Source organism: Asparagus officinalis, chromosome 5 (assembly GCF_001876935.1).
Source record: "Asparagus officinalis chromosome 5, Aspof.V1, whole genome shotgun sequence".
NCBI classification, from domain to species: domain Eukaryota; kingdom Viridiplantae; phylum Streptophyta; class Magnoliopsida; order Asparagales; family Asparagaceae; genus Asparagus; species Asparagus officinalis.
Genome location: NC_033798.1, coordinates 86625613 through 86645515, shown reverse-complemented (window position 1 = coordinate 86645515; position 19903 = coordinate 86625613). Strand labels below are relative to the sequence as shown.

At 41.6% G+C, this 19903-nt stretch overlaps 2 protein-coding genes across 2 annotated transcripts in view; both read left to right on the top strand.

The window, feature by feature from the left end:
* The window catches only part of LOC109840028 (SUN domain-containing protein 2-like), a 6204-nt gene extending 3471 nt beyond the window's left edge, over window positions 1-2733 (top strand). The window contains exon 4 of the mRNA XM_020408526.1: window positions 2197-2733. Coding sequence (XP_020264115.1) covers window positions 2197-2428 — 232 coding nt within the window. The 3' untranslated portion in view covers window positions 2429-2733. The remainder of the gene's footprint in view (window positions 1-2196) is intronic.
* Window positions 9832-15689, top strand: LOC109842121 (protein ELC-like). Its single transcript, XM_020411031.1, is given in 5 exon segments — window positions 9832-9931; window positions 14640-14713; window positions 14715-14813; window positions 15263-15580; window positions 15582-15689. Coding segments are annotated over 5 exon segments (699 nt in total).

Here is a 19903-nt window from a genome sequence, read left to right as displayed (position 1 = left end):
CCCTGCCCCCCCCCAAAACCCAAAAACACAAAAAAAGAAAAAAAACATGCGCTGCACACAGATAAATACACCTACACACATACAAACTATGCATGCCCACACCCCATCAATCACTACACCAGTGACATTGACAGCATAAATGGTCTGCACGCAAGTGATAATTACACATTTATATGCGTTACTTTAATGCCACTTGAACAATCAAATGTGATCGGTCATTCTTTTTCTTATCTTACATACTGAAACTCACCATGGTTGCTGGATTCTAATAATCCTGGTCCCCATCATATACTCAGTCCGTAACTAAATTTTTGGGGGTTCATGGCACAGTTAAATTGAAAAAGGATACGACTCGTATACATACCGACTACTGTTCAAGAAAGTGGCAAAAAGTGGGGAAAAGTGGATGTATAAAGCAGAAGCAGCCCTTGGCCGCTTCGCTTTGCCTCAAAGGCGTGGTATAAAGCGCCACTGGCTTTTTTGCTCGTGAAGGTGCGAAACAGCGGCAAAAAGCGCTTAATAGCGCTTTAACATGCTTAATTAAAAAAGGGGATGATGATAAACTGGTTTCAATTTTGCACCCGACCCACCCAGGACCTGTTTCTAACACCTTAAACCCATCCCTCTTTCTCCTTCTCTGATTCGAACCCAAAAAGGCCCTAAGATACCAAATAATCCTTTGTCTCCACTACCTCCTCTCCTTTAAGGAGCCGCCCCCCTCACCCCACCTAAAAAAAAAACAAAAAAACAAAAAAAACTGCCGCCAATTCTCCTTTAAGGAGCCGCCCCCCTCACCCCACCTAAAAAAAAAACAAAAAAACAAAAAAAACACTATCTCTAGCACCTTCTACCTCTTCCTTCAGTTCGTCTCCCGCTGCCTCTTATCATCCTCCACCATCTCTCTTGAACTCCTCTCACCATCGGTAGCAAGCTCCTCATCGCGCTTCAGTCCACTGCTCTCCCCTCCACCGCCTCGAAGAACCACTAGTACTTTGTTAATATTGTGCCATTGTTACACATTCATTTCATGCTTGGGATCTGTGCATAACATCAAATACACATTTGTATCAGTTTTATGTTTTTCTTGAAATTTTCTTTTTTTTTAAAGCATCTATCAGCTAGACCGCTCTTTTACTTGTTGTTTTCTCCCTCTTTGATCTGCTTAAGCCTCGAAAAGCCTAAACGTTGTCTCATCACTTCACTCCAATGTTTTAAATATCGGCCGATAAACCGATATTATCAACGATTTATGGGTTTTGGGGGGCCTTCCACTATGATAAGTTTGATTCTAAATCGGTTACGTTTTGGATGTTTATCGCCGATAATGCGGCGATAAAGTGAATTATCGGAAGATATTGTTGGCCCAAAAGTCAGAATTATCGATCTTTGGTTTGAGTTTTAATTTCGGGCAAATGCACCTATTCAATGCACTTTAAACCCGACCGGACCCGACCCAAGTTTCTATCATTGGTTAGTGATTCTAAACATAATTATTTACATTTTAGAATATTATATTATGTATATCACCATCTGGTAGTGCCACACCGATAAATACTACTTATTCTCGATATATCCCCGATATCCGCTATTCAATGTGGATTTTGACCGTCCGATAAATCCCCGATAACCGATATTTAAAACCTTGCTTCACTCAGTTTTCCACTTTCCACAGCCTTATTACCATGTACAAGGTAAATGCTAGAATGAGGTATTTAAATGATTATTTTATGTGAGATGGTTCAGTGGGTTATCCAGACCAACAACTAACACCATTCACTTTAATCATCATATCGAATTTATGTTTGTGAAGGTCAATCTGGTCTGAAACCCTCGTCACATGTCAAAAAACCCATAGCAGGACAATTTTCGGATGGCTGGAACTTCTTATGTCTTTTGGATACTTGATGTATATGAGAGGAGTCTTCAAATCATTTAGCATTTTATATAGAGAGGTTTGAAGAGATGCGTCCAATCTCCTCTGTAGATAGCTAGTGTTTTTTTCATTCTGACATTTCTCCGTAGGTGGTTGTATCCTTTTTTTTTTTTCCAAGTCTGTTGTATCTTTCTTTGAAGTCACTACTCAAGTGGGTAGACTTACAAACTAAAGCCAGTTGTATTTTTGCCTAATTAAAACAGTAAGCACAAAATTATTTCCTGTTGTATGAAGTTGCTATTTCTTCGTTCGCATGATTACAGGGAAAATGTGGATACGATCCTAAGAAATCAGGAAACCCTGGAGAACAAGGAGCTTGTTGTGCTGATAGCAAGCGTATTTTTCGCATGCTTTGCGCTTTTCAAGCTAACATGCGACCGGATCCTAACGCCATTTAGACCGTGTGAGCCCGAGAAGATGCACAGGAGAAGTAAAGGTTGGCTTTTGCTATTTATAAGCAGCAGCATGGCCGCCTTCATCGCCTTGCTATTATAGCGAGCCCTACCCCCGGGAGTTGAGATCCGGCTCTAGATAACCATCGTGGATTTGGGCTAGTTTTAACATATAGATAGTGTGTATAATTAAAGTTAGAGTTACTGTTCTATTCTTTTGAGTTTTTAGCTAGGGAGGAATTCTTGGGTACCAAGCTCTTTCGCTCGTCAATAATTACTTCGATCGCCGAGCGGAGTTATTAGCTGGTTAATGGAATCTTATGACTTTTTTTTTTATGCTTAGAGCTTGACCACTGGCTGACCGGGCCTTTTGTAAAGGGACGTCCGATGCTGAAAATGGCTTTCTCAGATGTACTGTTGTACATCCTTTTTTTTTTTAAATTTTTGTTGCGTCTTGATTGAAGGAGGAGAACAGCACCTGCTAAAGGAGTATTGCCTTCGAAACATGATACAGGACACAACAGATACTATAAAACACTAAATTATATCTATTAATAATAAAGACAATACATACAAACATGCACATATACAAACATAAACATGCACATATACAAACATGCACATATAAGATGCCTGAAGCCCCCGAAAAATTCAAACAAATATTTTACTACTATAAAACATATTCTGATTGCATAAATTAATCTATGGTATGTTATTTTTTTTACTTGCGCTCAGAAATCAAACAGTTATCAGTCTTCAACTTTTTAGAAAGAGGAGCTAAATGCATGTAAATTTGTGGAGATTTTACAAACCAAATCTTTTGATAATTTCTTTTTTTCTTCTCTTGAAGGCTTTGATGTGTAAATTAAATTATATAAACGCCTTGAACCAGTGGGACAAGTTGCCGCATGCTTTAGAGGTAGTAGTCATGTAAGTGTGCCGTTTTACCAAGGTACCTGGCATGTCGCATACAAGTAGGGGGGTTCATAATAGAAGTTCGCCGCATTACATGGGTCACATGCATCCGCCAGTGTTTCATCTGTTCTATCAGCTTCAGACTCGCTCATTAACGTGCTTACGGATCGTTGGAAGGCCTCCTTCACTTTGGCAGAGGAAGTTTCAGCTTGTGCACGTTCACAAGAGAAGAGAGTATACTCTCTTGTGCACGAGGCCGACGAAAACTGCCCAGATCATGCTATCGGGAAACTACCCCTTGAACTAATACACGAGTGACTAAGAACACAATCTGCCAGCCAGAAATATTCGTAAAGAGCATAGAGAACTCTACCTGAAATTAAAGATACATTTAGGGGCTCCTCTGCCCAACGCCACTGAATATGTTTCATTTAAATTCATAGTCTGAAAGAATCAACCAACAAATACACAAATGAGAGAAAAAAAAAGATAAAAACACTTTTGCTCGATCTCTGAGTACAGATACTGGAGCACAAAAAGCTTACACCACAGGCCCGATTCTTAGTAGTTCAGACGACATAGCATGTCAACGCTGCTTTCAGCCAGAACTAATACTTAAAAAGGAAAAGAAAATCAGAGAGTAAAACAAGTTTGGATGGAAAAATGCACAAACATTATAGTGAAGGATGACATTAGAATATTGTTAAAAGAATGGAAATATGTTGTTGATGCACTGTACTGAACTCTCGAAGTACAAAACCATTATTAATTAGTATGGACAGGGGGATGATGCAGGAAAAAAAAAATCTTAATACACTTAATCGATGATCTAAAATACATTTTCATATGCCTGACTACTTCCAGATGGATGTCATCGGTTCAAAACTAGTCAAATTGATGCAGATACGCACAGCTCACCCTATAAATATCAAGTCCATGACCATCTTTCTTGACACGCTGTATCTGCTATAGAGTTTTGACTCTACAACCGTCACAAGTATGTACTACTCCCTTCATCTTCATTTAATTACACAAACAAAACTACAGTAACAAACATATATTCATCTGCTTCCACACAGATAGATCAGTGGATATTCTTATTTCTGCGAGTATTGCACGCTCCAAATTATGCATTTTCCTAAATTTCTCCGACAACTCCAAAAGATCTTTAAATAGCTTTGATCAGAAAGCTGAAGTTCCCAGGATTACAAATATTTAAACATGAAGTACAACAATATCAGCTCTACATCATTAAGCGGATTATTTCCTCTTTGCCATCATTTCTTGCCTATAGCACAATTGATGCTGGACAATGGGATGCGACATCATCGTATTTCATGTGAATCTGCTTTGGTTCAGATCTAAATCCACACCGCCCACTAAGAGCGCATTGTGCAAATCTTTCTCCGTAGCTGTGTAAAAACTCTGACACCATAATATTTCGGGTAAATTTGAAGTGAAACTACATTGTATGTGGTACAAAGCAGAGTTTACTTGAAAGTTGTTGAATTATTGGATCTGGAGTAAGAATATTCATCAAAATCTCTTTCAGCAATGGTCTTATAATTCTAATCAGCATTTGCGCGACTCTTAATATTAAGTAATAACTAAAAACAAAGTTGGCAAAAACTATAGCTAGCAAATAAGTCACACCAACAGCTGAGAATTGAAGTATGTTATAGATTCCTGCACCTGTTTCCAGTGACAAAATGCTCCTCCATCTACGGCCTATCATAACAGGAACCATAATTTTCTAATATTTATGGCAGTCATAAATCAAGTTTATATTCCCTAAAATGCAAATATTAACCCCGTTCACATGCAATCAAACAGCCCTGACATAAGTGTTACAAGAACTGTTGTTGGATCACCTCAAGCCAGTACAACCAAAAGCATAAAGGATGAACTAGTTACCATTTACAAATTACATACATATGCGAACAAAACTACAACAGTATTTTTCTTCTACATGGAACTCTCATGAATTTTGTTATTGAATCAATACAATTCCCACATCCACACCATCTAGTGCTTCAGAGGTCCCATGACAATATCTTCACTCAAATCACAGTGGATACACAAGTCAAACGCCAGAGGCTATTTGGGTTAAGCCTTGTCAAACTGCCGGTTTCTATATTCTATGAAGAGCAATAGGTGCGATCATAGCAAGCGTTTTAATGTATCATTCATGTAGCTAGGCTTCTTCTCTTCATTTCCACCCAAAAAAGAATCCGAAGCCTCCTTACCATGTAGCAATTCACATTCCGTGCACTTGTTGGTTGATTTTTAATCCTTTTACCGGGGAAAGCTCTAAGAAATATAACATTCCTCTCCTTATACATCATACATAAGTAAAAGTCATCCATGTCTTCAGTCATGTAAAGTCAACTTGTATCATTTACTGTTTTCATGGAAAGCCTACTCTATTGCTAAGTGACAACAAAGTCTTCAAAATATCTCAGTTTCCTTTTTTGCCTTACAAATATTTCAGTGGTCATAGCAGCAGGTTTGGATTAAGTTCGCTGCGGATGAGCACATCAAGGCAATGGAATTACTGGGAACCAATTACTTTGAGTTAAGTAACATGAATAACAAATTTCCTAACTGTTATACCCTGGAAATTACCCCGTCTAATAACAGTAGCCAAGTATTGATTCGCTGGCAGACTCCCAAAGCATCTACAATACACGACCCGACTTGAGATTCTAATCCAAGTCAAAAGGCGCAGCCGACTCAGATCCTGTCAAGATGACTGACTCCGAGACGAAAGGTGTCCTCCACTCAGACCAGACGCAGTACGTCTCCAACAGTCATTCGGCCTAACAAGCATTCCTCAAAAGTCACGTGACATTTAATGAGTGTCCTATTAGCGCCCACAATCCTTCGCCTAGTCACCATCAATATTTAATGATGCATCAGTCATAATGACTGCACGCCACGCCAGAGCTTTCAAAGCACCTCATACATGCTATATATCCCACAGTCTTAACTGTGCAAAGTTGACTCGGCCAACCAATCGCCGACACTTGTAAAATAGGTCTAAAACAGTATTGCAATCCCTCCACAAATATAGATGATTTCTATCACAAAAGTAACAAAATTTTACACAAAAAAGTTAACATACCATGTTTTTCTCTTCAGATTAATTACACAAAATCACTAACTAAAGCATCGGTAGGCACGTCGAAGAAAACAACCTCTCGTGCCCCTAACCTCTATTGCATGTGTAGCGAAGCACATGTTATGATCCACAGCGAGAAGATCAACCATCAAGAGAGATCAAGGGTGCCCAAAAATAAAGTTCAACACTCCCAAATCACACATTAATTTTCCGACGTACACAGTTTGGCGCCCACTGTGGGGCCTTCTTCATCTCCTTTTGAGGAAATGATGATCTCTGGCTTTTGGATCTCAGGATCGGAGGTTGCCATCACCGCTCCAACGCTATGCCAGCCGAAGAATTCCCTCAAAGAGCAAACTGAGAACAAAGCTAAGAAACTATCAAGATTGTTCTAAATTACAAAGCATTACAGAGGGTGCCTCAGCAGAATGTAATTAGACTATAAGAACCCCTCTGTAAAAAAAAATTACGGTGCGTCATATACTAACCTGTATGAAGATAAAACCCCTTGATGTCTTTTCAGAGAAAAGACAAGGCACACACCAAGCCCTTGGTATCGTTTTCATGAGTGAAACCAAGGCACAAAGCCTTTCCCACTCGATCTTCATCGAGTTAGCAATGAAGACAAAAGCCCTTGGTGTCTTTTCAAAGTAAACCCAGGGCACGCACCAAGCCCGTCCTCACGAGTAAAAATCAAGGCACAAAGCCTTTGCCACTCAATCTTCATCGAGTCAGCAATGAAGACAAAAGCCCTTGGTATTGTTCTCAATAGTGAAACCAAGGCACGAAGGTCTGCGACTTGGTCCTCAGCGACTTGTCAGGCATTTATCAAAGCCTTTGGTTTCGGTTTTCAAAAGTAAGCTCAAGGCATGGAGAAGAGCCCTTAGCGCCTCGGTCGTCACCGACTTGTCAGGCATTTATCAAGATCCTTCGTATCAGTTTTCAAATGCAAACCCAAGGCACAACCCTCGGCGACTCAGTCGGAAAAATCTCAGAAAATCAAAAACACAAATGAGAAACAGTTGATGAAATAAGTGCAAAGAAATGAGTCAATTCTCAGGGGAAGAAGGGTCAGCCTCGTTGTCCAGACCTTCACCAACAACCTCCTCCTCCCCTTCAAAAGCCTCCACTTCGTCCTCCTGCACTATCCCTAACCCACCTTGCACTTTAAGTACCCTAGGTATATCAAGGCATGTGGCCACTTGGGAGGGATACTTGAAGCAATCTTCCTTTAATAAAAGCTTAGGAGGAAGTTGACCCTTCAAATAGTCAAAGCCCCCTTTACAAGCGAGGGCAACCTCAATCTTGCCCAGATGACCATTGTGATATCGCTCAATAATCTTGGTCTCATAGGCTTTCGACTCCAAGAAAGCCACATGAGTCCCAAGCTCCTGAACCTGGGCACGAAGGAGTTGCGCTCCTGCTCGAACTTTGGCGCCCTTACGGGCGGCATCCTGACGAAGAGCCTCCTACTGAGCCATCTCTCCTTGCAGCTTGGCTCGGAGCTCCTCCGACTTGATGCGAGCAACTTGAGCCGTCTTGAAGGCTTTTTCCTTCTCATCCTTCTCAGATAGAATTTTCGACTCAAAATAAGTCAATCTCTCCTTGGCAGGTCCTATTTCATAACGAGCACGATCGAGGCTCTCCTTAAGCTTCTAGGCATCTTCATGTGCCTGTTTCAGGTGAGCTTCACGTTGCTGAGCACTAGCCGTTACCACCTTCAGCTCTTCATCTTTGCGGGCCAGTTGCTGGTCCACAATGGACTGAACCCTCTCCAACTCGTCGAGCTCACTGCCCTTGATAGCGGCCGCCGACTCGACCACTTCTCAACCTCCCCTCTAAGCCTCCATCTCAACACAAATCTTGAAGAAAAGCTCAAGATAGATTCCGAATCGTAGAAACGATTCAACCTCTAAGAGGGTCCCCTGAGTGAGATAGCTTTGGAGGGCATGATGAAGACTAATATCAGGAATCTCACAGAGCAGCGCCTCATCTACGGGAAGGAACTACTCCACTCCCTTCTCCTGGTCGCTTTGAACTTTAGGACTGATCCCCTAATGTCCACTTGACGCTCAGGGATGAAGGGACATTCCTCTTCTCCCGCATAGCTAAGGACATGATTTAGGACCCATCAAGAGAGCCCACATCCCTTCTCAAGTGCGGGGCTGAAGTTCACCAATTCGGTGAGGATAGGGCCATTGGTACCGCCCTTCATGCACTGTCGCTAAGAGACCCAGAGCACCGGGAGCAATCTTCTTGTAAGCCGTAGCGATCAGATCCTCTTAGGCAGGTTCCTTTCCGGGTCTCCTAACTAACTCGTGGCCCAATCCCCGTCTCGATCGATGCACCTGTAGTGTCGACCCCTACTCCCTCATTCCCTACCGGATCCTTGACAGGAGCAACCTCCCCTTTGGCCTCCTCTTCGGGAATCGAATGAGGGAACTCACCCTTCTTAAAAAACTTAGGGAGAGAGTGGGGAGACTCTGGGGCCGCGGTCCCGATCAACCTAGGGATGTTCACAATCGGCCAAGGCGCATCCTCAACCACCTCGTCCTCAAGAGAAAGGAGTTCCCAGTGACGCTCCAGTAGCCACTTTCTTCCTCTTAGACCCCTTCGCTTGAGCAGAGGGTTTACCTAAGCCAAGCATTGCAGCGAGCTCAGTGGTGAAATGTTGTTGCAAAAGTTACAAGTCCTCCACCTCCAATTCACCACAAAGGCGTTTTCGAGGCATAAGAGAACCAGGGTGAGCACCCTCCACCGACTCCTCGTCGATAGAGAGAACCGCGGTGCGGGCCAAATCTACTTCGGAGGCGGGGACAAGAGAGATGCCAGTAGCGTTGAGCACATCGTTTCACATAACCTCCCAATGTCGTGAGCGTGGACCCTTTCTAGCCCTCAAAACTCCTCCGCCGAGAGCCTCTCCACACGAAGACCCCCCTTCTTGATCTATGGCCACGTGGGACAAGCTAGGATCGGGTCTGCACTCTAGACAAAGAACTTCTCCCTTCAGTTCTTGTTCATCGTCGGAGTGTTAGACACTAGCTTGAAATCGCATGTCGACTGTAGATAGAAGTGTCCTCTCCAAATTTGACGCTCACCAAGCTGCCCAAAATCCCCAATGTCGGCCTGATGTCGACACGATAATAGATGACAAGAAACTCCACTTAAGTTAACGATGGAGTTCAATGTTAGCTGAGTCAGAGCAACTCCAAGGCCCTAAAAACCCGTGTAAAAACGGGTGCAACGGCAAGCGAAGGCCATAATCGAGATGATCCCAGTACAACGACACCAAATCTCCACCATAACGGTAAACAGGTTGATACCTCAACGATGCTACGAGTGTGTAATCACTGGGGATGTCGAATCATGGATATATTGCTCCAAGCAACTTGGGAGCACATCTCAATAAAACTTGCACAACAAGGCAATCCTGACCTCGTTGCAAGCTCCAACAGGTTGACAACCAAAAAATGACAAAGCAGGAGAAGACATTATCAACGAAAGGCGAAACTTTGGAAGATCAAATGCACTTACAGCCACAGAAATTCAAATCCTATGGCTTCTGCGAAAGTAAGAAGGATAAAAACAATGTATATAAGCGGAAGGAGTAGCACGTGGTAAGGAGTTCGAGGATGGCACAGCTTAGGGGAAAAACACTACCGGTTTTCGAAAACCAAAGTGACGTCCCATGAGCAGAAGCGCCACTCCGCAAAAATTGCCACACGATTGCTACTGACGTTAGAAGAATCAAATCACAGCTTTTCCCCAGCAAAAGTGGTTTAAGTCCTAACTGAAGCACTTTATTTTCTCACACTTGGCTTGCAAAGTCCAAGTGAGAATATGCCAATGTTGTACACTAGAAATTACCCTGCCTAATAAGAGTGGCCAAATATTGATTCGCTCGCCAACTTCCAAAGCACCTATAATACACGACCCGACTCGAAATTCTAATTCGAGTCGAAAGGCGCAACCGACTCGGTGCCTGTCAAGATGCCCGACTCCGAAGCGAAAAGCGTCCTCTACTCAGACCCGACGCAGTACATCTCCCACAGTCATTCAGCCTGACGAGCATTCCTTAAAAATCACGTGGCATTTAATAAGTGTCATGTTAGCGCTCACAAATTGTCGTTTGGTCACCATCAGCATTTAATGCAACATTAATCATAATGACCGTGTGCGCCAGAGCTTTCATAGCTCCTCGTACATGCCATATAGCCCACAGCCTTTTCACTATGTAAAGTCGACTTGGCCAACTGATCGCCGGCACGTGTAAAGTAGGTCTGAAACAGTACTACAATCCACTCGGCTGAAATCACCAACGTGTCCCTCGTAATCCCTCTACAAATATAGATGATTTAGGTAATGCAATTTTACACATAAAAAAGTGAACAAGAGATACTTTGTTTTTCTCTTCAGATTAACTAGAAAAATCACTTACTTGAGCATCGGAGGGCACGCCGGAGGAAACCTCTACCGCCTCTAACCTCCGTTGCATGTGTAGCAAAGCACAAGTTATGATCCATAGCGGGAAGATAAACCATTAGGTCTCATGTTTATGAGCCTATTATCTTATCTGGTTTTGATGATTAACAAATAATTCCTAACATCGTTTGTCGAATACTTGTATTTGATTGTTAGGTATCCTATACAAAGATCATTGTCGGAGGTTGGTTGGAATTGAGCTTAACGATGACATTCAAATGAGGTTGGAAGGAAATCAGAATGAAGCTGTCACAATTCAAGTCAATATTCATCATCGCTTCATCCGCAACTAAGACGAGCTTAATTGAAGATCTATTGCTTGGGTATAGTATTTTGGGTTTATACTTTATGTGTTTATGCTTTAAGCTCAATTTCATACACGTATTATTTCATATTTTGAGTTTTTGGATTATAGATTGAACAATACCATTTTACATCATTTCCAAAGTAAATTAATCCACTAAAAGGGATTCCAAAATTTGGTTGAAATCGTTTTGACAAAATCAAGGGTTTAAACGAACTTGTATTTTTGAGATTTTGCAAAATGATGAGTTTTCACAAACGGGAAACAATATTTGAAAATTTTCATTCTAGCATGTTTGTTATCATCAGAATAATCATTTCCCTAAGTTTCATAATTTTTAGAATTTATTTACTATTTTTAAACGTACTTTGAAAAATAGTTTTACTGTTCATATAAGGGTTGTGCATGTTTTTCGGTCGCCCGATTGTTCATATCGGTCGATCGATAAACTGCTCTGGAATTTTATTTTTTGTTTCTACTTAGTCGACTGATCCTTATCAGTCGACTGAACAGTGTTATCAGTCGACCAATGTAGTGTCATCAGTCGACTGATAACTCATTTGTTTTTGCCTGTTCAGCCAACGGTCATATTATCAGTCGACCGACTTATACTATCAGTCGACTGATGATGTCTTTTTTCTGCAACAGCTAGTTATGACAGATTTTCTTTGAGAGGTTATAAATACCCCTCAATGCTTATTTTTTAAGCCAAGTTTTCAATTCATCAGTTTGTTTAAGCCATCTTGGCTACTCGTTTTTTAAGAGATCAAATGTTTGTTTGTTTGAAAAAAAGTTTACAAAGAGGAGAATCAAAATTTTATTTTTAAGGCGTTCAACCTCAATTCATCATCTATAACTCTTTGTTTTCATTGGAGAAGTTTTCTAAACTTATTTATCTAGCTTGTTCTCATTTTGATTCTCATATATATCTTTGCTAGATTTAATTGAGTTTAAATTTCGTTATTACTCATTATTTTCACACATAACCACTTAAGCTTGAGTATTTCATATTTAGTATATTTTGATTGTGAGAGTGTTAGAGAGTGAGCTTACAATTCGTTCTCATCCATTGTAGAGAACTAAACATTTATTTGTGCTTATTGTTGAGAACACGTTGTAATACACAAGGACACTTAGAGGAGTGGTTGGGAGAAGAACGAGGTCAATTCCAAGAGGAGTGACTTGGTTGTAAAAGCCTAGGAAGAGGTAGTAATTCCAAGCACTTGAGGAAGGTGACACGGGTCAACCAACACTTAGAAAAGTGTACTGTGATTGTCAACGTGTGATTGTAAAAGTTTTCGGTAAGGTTTGAAAACCGATTGTGTAGTGAATTTGAGATAGTGGAGAATCTCGTCGAGGTGAGGAGCGGAGACATAGGTCGAGTGTTAAGACCGAACTCCGTGATCATATTTGTTGTTTGCGATTGCCTTGGCGTATTATTCTTGTGCTCATTATTTATCATATTTCTATATCGCCATTGTCTCATAGTTTATATCGTCCATTGTTTAATTATACATCCTTGCATATATCACTTGTGTATATCATATTGTTAGGATATTGTTAGTAAATTTTAATTTGACATCGATATCGGATTAGATTAGCAATTACCCTATTCACCCCCCCTCTAGGGTACTTTCACAAGGGAGATCAAGGGACCCAGAAATAGAGTTCAACACTCCCAAATCACACACTAATTTTTTGACGTAAACACTAACCATTTCAAGTTAAGAAACTATTGGAATGAATAGCTATCCCCCCAAACTTATGTGATGTAGCTAAACTGACGAGTCTTTACATATCCGACAAGTCCTTACATATCCGCCAGGTTGCATGATTGCATCACTTATGCAATTCTCATCCCAAACTATAATTAGAGTTGTTAGTTTATTCAACCTAGAATCTAGATCATATTTCAAGTATTTAAATCCTCTATAATTTGGATAGGACTTGAGGATCTGTGCATTTTTTGAATGTTATGATTACCTAATGGATTTGCAATTGAGTAGAGTTAATAAAATCACATGCTATCTGGGTGTCAAAGAAGAGGGTTTTGTTTGCTTAAGAGAGATCCTGAAAGACCCCAAAATGACTCTTCCTCTAGCCCCTCAAAATATTTGTTTGTTTCAATGGAAAGAAGGCAAATAAAGATCTTAAAGAGAATTAGGTACATATTATGTATACACCTAAGACTACTTTGACATTTGTATTTGGGGAAAAAAGAGTCTCAAGACACATAAAAAGTTGAGGAAGACATATCTATGTTTTTTATTAAGAAAACTAGGGACTTCAATATGTAGATTTTCATTATTGTTAGACCAGTAGGCGAGAAATAAACACACAAACTGTTTACTGAAGTATCCAAAGACCCTCAAAAGTACTTTGGCAAATCCTAGATAGATCCTACGTGAAACCTACCATGTAGGATTGCTTTTCTATTCCAAGAGAAGAGTTTAAAGAAATGAAAAATGGATGGATTTATATCTATTGATTTTATTAGAAATTGAGGACTCACATCTGTATCCTAGATAGTCGCAATTTGAAAGAGTCCTTTAAGGCTAGAAAAGAAAAAGAGTCGAGAGTTTTCACGAAGTCAATACTTTGGATTTACAGAAAGAACTCTGGTGTCTTCCCTGTTAACAAACAGCCTCAATGCAGAGCAGGGGCATACAACAGGGAAGATGCGACCGATAATGAAACAAATATCAAACCTTCTACCAATAATTGTGAATGGTACAACATGGTTATGAATGTCCCAATTGTCAATGATGATGGACAGTCATGTCATCAGCTTGTTTTAGATGTCGAAATCTCCTAAATACCAGAAGAAATTGGCTATCAAATTGAAATGATATGTGTTCTCTGTGAACTCAGACAGCTATTCTACAGTAGACAATCGTTAGCATCATGTATCAAACAGCATTCCAAACGAACGTAACATAAGAATGAATAATTGTGAGCATACCGCCTAATAACATATCACCAAATCCCAATTTCACTATATACCGAACAAGAAATCCAAACACAAGCAATATCTTCCACATAAACACATGTTCTTATGTAGCAATCCCAATCTTAAAACAAAACCAAACCAAAACTGAAACAAAGCACAAGGTATACAAGAACCAGAACAACCCAAAACTGACCTTAAGACAAATACTGTCTCGGACATAAGAAAATGGGAACGGAATAGGACACGCCGCAGCGACAGCAATGCACCTCTCCTCCCACTCCCGAAATTTCCCGCAAATTTCCCAAAAACAAAAAAATCCACCGCCACGCGCCGCCGCCGGCGCCCAATCTAAGAAAAGCAAACCGCCGAGCACCCCACAGCACACACACACCTCACTGTCCAAGCAGGAGTGGCCCCCCTCCACCCCCCCCTCCCCTCCACACCCGGGCGCCCAGTACGCGCGACAGTTTACCGACTCGCCGCCTCTCCCAGCTGCGGGCCTTCCGCCCTCCCTAATCGGAGGAGACCATGCTCATCGCCAGCCGCACCTCGGTCGCCCCGGTCGACGCTCTTCCCCTCCCTCGCCCCACTTAAAATCTCCTCCTTAACCCACAACGGACGGCCGAACCCTCAACCTCCTCAAACCGCCGACGGCACCAATCCCCCATCGTCTACGGAGCGGCGCTCCCTCTACAACATCCCCGGCCCTCGATCTGGCTGCTCTCGAGACCTACCGCCGCGTTCCGAGCCAGGGCCGGCTCCCATCCGTCCTCCTGACCCGCGCACGCCGACCATGGTGGTCAAGCACCACCAACCTGGCGGGCCTTCGTTCGACCGGCGACGGATCCGTCACGCCCCTGACGGTCCGTCCTGGGTCTTACCCCTCGTCGATCTCGTTCGACTCGTCAAATCGCTCTCGCATCTTTCGGGCCCAGGATCCGCCTCTTTACCCTCGAAAACCCTAGGCCCTGCCCCGGCCCGAGCCCGACCATCTCGCGTACGCCCTCGTCGTCGAGGATCTTACCTCGCCGCCGCGTACTACCAGCCGCAGCCGCAGCCGCAGACGCACACGGCCGGCGAGGGATCCGGCCGCAGGTCTACCGGCCGGAACGCGATTAGCAAGATTCTTTGAACTGTGCATGGGGATATTGGCGGGGATGAGGAGGGACGCAGGGGGCGAGAGATGGAGGCGGTTGTTTCGGCGCAGGCGGAGCTCCGGAAGCCCGGGCGGAGGAGATTCGGCCGAGGCGTCCGCGAGATGACGGGGAGAAGGAGGCCGCTGAGCATGCAGCTCCAGCTTGTGCTGATGAACGACGTTCTAGAGGACGTGGTGAGGACAATGAGGGAAGAAGGAGGAGGGAACTCGTTTGTCGACTCCGATGGAGTCTTCGAGATGGCTGATGGGTTCTCGAGGCAGATGGCGGAGTGTACAGCGGCAGAATTGGCGGCGGAGGATTACGGGTTTATTTCTTTGAATAAGGCGTGTGCAGGAAGGTGCGGAACCGTTCGAGATGTACTTTGAAGAGTGTGACGGCGCTGTCGAGGAGCAATTCTTTCATAGGCCTTGCGGCAAAGTTAGGCTGCGCAGATGAGGTGCCAGTGACGAGTTATGGCGCGAGAGCGCCGGCGATTATTTTCAAAATAGGTCGTTTTTTGCAAATAAAATGCTAAAAGGGTTGGTTTTGAAAATTTGTCCTATGTCCGAAGTATTTTCACGCGGACCTGCCTCCATCACTTCGCGGAAATTGCGTATCCGCCCCTCGTCTTTGCTGTGTTACTCTTCAGAGCCATGATATATTGATATTGCAGAAACAATTTTTGATGGATCAACTAATTAATGGTAAACTGGAAGGTTTTGTTGGGGTTCGAAACAATCAAATCGAACCATTGCCCTTCCAGACCTTGTTAGAAAGTTGAGCAATAAAGAAATTCATCACAAATCAAAGATAAAAACTTGCAGAAATAAGAACAAGAGAGAACACACGAATTTAACGAGGTTTGGCAACGTGCCTACGTCCTCGGGAGCCACACCACACAATCTCTTTGATTAATTGAAGAAGGAATACAAGCGCTCAAATAAGGGATTAATCTCTCTGAGATTCTCTTTCTCTCTTCTCTCTTTCTGATGGTTTTTCACGTTCTCATTAGCCATAGAAAACATATAGCTATATATATATATATATGAATCCCAGCCCAAACTGAATTCAAAACAGATTAGGAAACTGCCAGCTCGACTCGTGGTCGACCGCCGAACCAGTCGCGATCGACCGGATAAACGATAGAAACCCAAAACGTCTACAGGGTATCTCCGGTCGACCGCAGAACCCATCGTGGTCGACCGCGAAAAGTCCAGAGACTTTTCTCAGTCGCGTGCACGTTCGCGGTCGACCGCCGAGAGCACCGCGGTCGATCGTACTGCAGTTTTCCTGTTTCTTTCGTTTTGCTTCATCTTCTTGATTCCGGTTTCGCTTCAGCTTTGGGTCTACACTTAGACTAACAATCTCCCACTTGGAGACCAAAGCGTTATCAGCGAGTTCACTCGAATAAGTATCTTCTCCTCCCCGGAAAATCCTTTCTTCAATCATTAACATCCCGACGATCTCGTCGATCCTTCTAGTGTGTCTCCGCCTTCATCTTCTACTCGTGAAGGCCAACTGAAGTTACGCATAACTTCAGTTTTTTAATGGTGACTACCTTCGTCAACATGTCCGCCAGATTTTGACTCCCTAAAATCTTAATTAAGTGTAACTTTCCGTCTTCAATCAACGAGCGTATAAAATGGTATCATATGTCGATGTGCTTCGTTCTGGCATGATAAACTGGATTCTTGGCAAGATACATAGCGCTCTGGCTATCACAATAAAGAACTCCTCTCCCTTACTTCATATCCAACTCTTCCAAGCACCCGTTCAACCAGATCATCTCCTTGCTTGTTTTAGTCACCGCAACATACTCAGTCTCGGTTGTAGATAAAGTCACAATCTTTTGCAGACGTGAGACCCAACTCACTGCTGTCGACGCTAAGGTATAAATATACCCTATGGTGTTTCGTCTCGTATCATGATCACCAGCGAAGTCCGCATCCACGTATCCCTGCAGCACCAGCTCATTCCTCCTAAAACATAGTGGCTTGTTCGTTGTCCCTCTCAAGTACCGTAATATCCACTTCACAGTGTCCCAATGTTGCTTCCCTGGATTGCTTACAAACCTGTTCATAACTCCCACTGCATGGGCAATGTCCGGCCTCGTGCAAATCATCGCGTACATGAGACTCCCAATGACCGAAGAATATGGCACACTGCTCATATGCTCTCTCTCTCTCTCTCTCTCTGCATCTGTCTTAGGCGATTGCTCCTCGTATAACTTGAACTGGCTTCCAATGGGTGTGCTGACAACCTTAGCATTCTGGATATTGAATCTCTAAAGTACCTTCTCGATATATTCAGTTTGGCTCAACCTCAACGTCCCTTCAGGTTCATCCTTACTGATTCGCATCCCTAGAATCTGCTTTGCTGCATCCAGATCCTTCATTGCAAACTCCTTTGCCAACTGCTTCTTCAAACTGTTTATCTCCTCTAAACACGGTCCTGCTACTAATATGTCATCAACATATAATAACAATATAATAAAGCTGGACTCGAACCTCTTAAAATAGCAGCAATGATCCAAATTGCATCTTCTGTAACCATTGTTTTGCATGAAGTTATCAAACTTCTTGTACCACTGCCTCGGAGCCTGTTTCAAACCATATAAACTCTTTTTGAGCTTGCATACCATCTCTTCCTTTCCTTCTTCAATGAAGCCAATAGGTTGTTTCATGTAGATTTCTTCATCCAAGTAACCATGAAAAAAGACAGTCTTCACATCTAACTGCACAAGGAAGAGGTTTTCTGCAGCCACCAAGTGTTAGCCTTCTTGTTTTGATGATGTTTAACAAATAATTTACTTCTAATGTTGTTTGTCTAGTATTTGTGGCCTTCTTGTTTTGATGATGTTTAACAAATAATTTACTTCTAATGTTGTTTGTCTAGTATTTGTGTTTTGTATCTATTATAGACAAACTGTTTAACAAATAATTTACTTCTAATGTTGTTTGTCTAGTATTTGTGTTTTGTATCTATTATAGACAAACAACGAGTTGGAGGTTGGATGGATTACGCCATAACGATCATATCAAATGGAGGTTGGCGGATTAGTAAGTGAAGCTATGTACAATTCAAGTTGAAGATCCAAGTTCAACATTCATCCGTAAGTATACCAAGTTGAGCTCATTGAAGACCTTCATCAAGCTTGGGTAATTTAGTTTAGGTTTTATATTATGTGTGTTAGTACTCTAAGCTCAATCATACACACACACTTTTTATTGGTTCCTATATATATAGTTATATATACATATACATCTTGGTTTTTAGTTTTATCCATAAACAAAGTTTTTACAAATAAATTCCAAAAATTATGTATACATGTTTGTTTTCTATGTGGATAAATTGGTTTGGTTTAACTTCATAGATATGAAACAAATATATATTCATATTCATACTCATATGTTTCATATTCTATTGTATTTGTGAAAATATTGTATTCATTATTTATAGATTTCATAACAATAGTTTATATCTTTCTTTAAGTCTATAAAATTATTTTGTAATGTTTCAAAACATGGTTAAGCTAAAAATATCAAAACTCATGTGTTCACATTTTTATGTTTTAGACTATTTTGTAAAATGATGATATTTCTCATTTGGGATGTCCTTTTTGAAAACCAGTTTTTGTAACATGTGTATTATCGTGTTTACAATTATTTCTCAAAGTTTTATATTTTTCTGAATTTATTTGATATTTTTAAACAGGGTTTCAAAATTATCAAACTGCTTCTAAACCTGTTTTGTCATATATCAGTTTACGGTTGACCGTCATGGTCGACCGCACCTTTGTTTTCCTTACGGAGCCATAAGCAACTTTTACGGTCGACCGCCATGATCAACCGTCAGCTCGAAAATTTCCCACGGTCGACCGCCAAAGTTTCTGAAAATTTTTCAAGTCTTGAAAGTATTCATATACATACTCATATGTTTCATATTCTATTGTATTTGTGAAAATATTGTATTCATTATTTATAGAATTCATAACAATAGCTTATATCTTTTATTAAGTCTACAAAATCATTTTGTAATGTTTCAAAACATAGTTAAGCTAAAATGTCAAAACTCATATGTTTACATTTTCATGTTTTGGACTATTTTGTAAAATGATGATATTTTTCTTTTGGGAGGTCCTTTTTGCAAACCAGTCTTTGTAGCATGTTTATTATCATGTCTACAATCATTCCCCAAAGTTTTACATTTTTTAAATTTATTTGATATTTTTAAACAGTGTTTTAAAATCGACAAACTGTTTTTAAACCTGAAAAATTTCATATATCAGTTCCCGGTCGACCGCCACGGTCGACCGCGCCTTTGTTTTTCCCTCAGGATGCAGCAGAAACTTTCGCGGTCGACCGTCACGGTCGATCGTCAAGCTGAAAATTCCCACGATCGACCGCCACGGTCGACCGTCGAACTCTCTGGAAATTTTCTGAGGTTCAAACGTGCCTCGCGGTCGACCGCGAGAATTTCACGGTCGACCGCCGATAGCCCAACGGCTATTTTTGGTACAAAATCGTATTCCTGATTTTCTGGGATTTTTGTTGTTTTGTTAGGGATTTTGGCTGTTGGTTTCTCTTCCTATATAAACCCCTCAACCCCTCTTCTATAAGTAACCAAGGAGAAAGCTCTAAACAAGTTTGAGAGGGTTTTACAATTTGTTT